We start from the raw sequence: 694 nt of genomic DNA, 5'->3' as shown, positions 1-694 counted from the left end.
TCCGCTTCATCCTGATCCAGAACCGGGCGGGGAAGACCCGCCTGGCCAAGTGGTACATGCAGTTCGACGACGACGAGAAGCAGAAGCTGATCGAGGAGGTTCACGCCGTCGTCACCGTCCGCGACGCCAAACACACCAATTTTGTGGAGGTAACGGCCCCAAATCCCTCCCTTTTTTAATTTATTTTTTGCCCCTTATCCAGGAAATGAGGCTGGGAGCTCTGGGATCGACCTCGAGTCCGGGTTTCCGGCCGTGCTGGGGCTGCGTCCTGCTTCTCCCAGTCCTTCCAGTTCCCCTTTTTTTTTTTTTTTCATTTTATTTTTGTTATTTTATTTTTTTCCCCAAAAATCCTCCTTTCCCAGTTCCGCAACTTCAAGATCATCTACCGGCGCTACGCGGGGCTTTACTTCTGCATCTGCGTGGATGTCACCGACAACAACCTCGCTTACCTCGAAGCCATCCACAACTTCGTGGAGGTGAGGAGACATCCCCTGCCTCCCCCCGCCACTTTCCCTGGCTTTTAATTACTGCAGCCGCGCTAACGAACGTCCCCTCGTTATCGCCTGGCCACACATCCTGCCCCTCCCTCCCTCCCAGGTCCTCAATGAGTATTTCCACAACGTCTGCGAGCTCGACTTGGTCTTCAACTTCTACAAGGTGAGGAAAAGGGGGTCCAGGGGATACTGGGGGGGTA

General features: G+C 54.0%; 1 protein-coding gene across 1 annotated transcript in view; it reads left to right on the top strand.

Moving 5' to 3' along the window:
• Positions 1 to 6: 6 nt before the first annotated feature.
• AP2S1 (adaptor-related protein complex 2 sigma 1 subunit) overlaps positions 7 to 694 on the top strand; it is a 1,235-nt gene continuing 547 nt past the window's right edge. Inside the window, exons 1-3 of the mRNA XM_014961118.1 lie at positions 7 to 149; positions 363 to 476; positions 598 to 691. Of these exons, the coding sequence (XP_014816604.1) occupies positions 57 to 149; positions 363 to 476; positions 598 to 691 (301 nt within the window). The 5' untranslated portion in view covers positions 7 to 56. The remainder of the gene's footprint in view (positions 150 to 362; positions 477 to 597; positions 692 to 694) is intronic.

The sequence above is a fragment of the Calidris pugnax genome, unplaced genomic scaffold (assembly GCF_001431845.1).
Source record: "Calidris pugnax isolate Ruff unplaced genomic scaffold, ASM143184v1 scaffold564, whole genome shotgun sequence".
Taxonomy (NCBI): Eukaryota; Metazoa; Chordata; class Aves; order Charadriiformes; family Scolopacidae; genus Calidris; species Calidris pugnax.
Note: the sequence above shows the minus strand (reverse complement) of the source record. Positions and strands in the feature narration are given on the sequence as shown.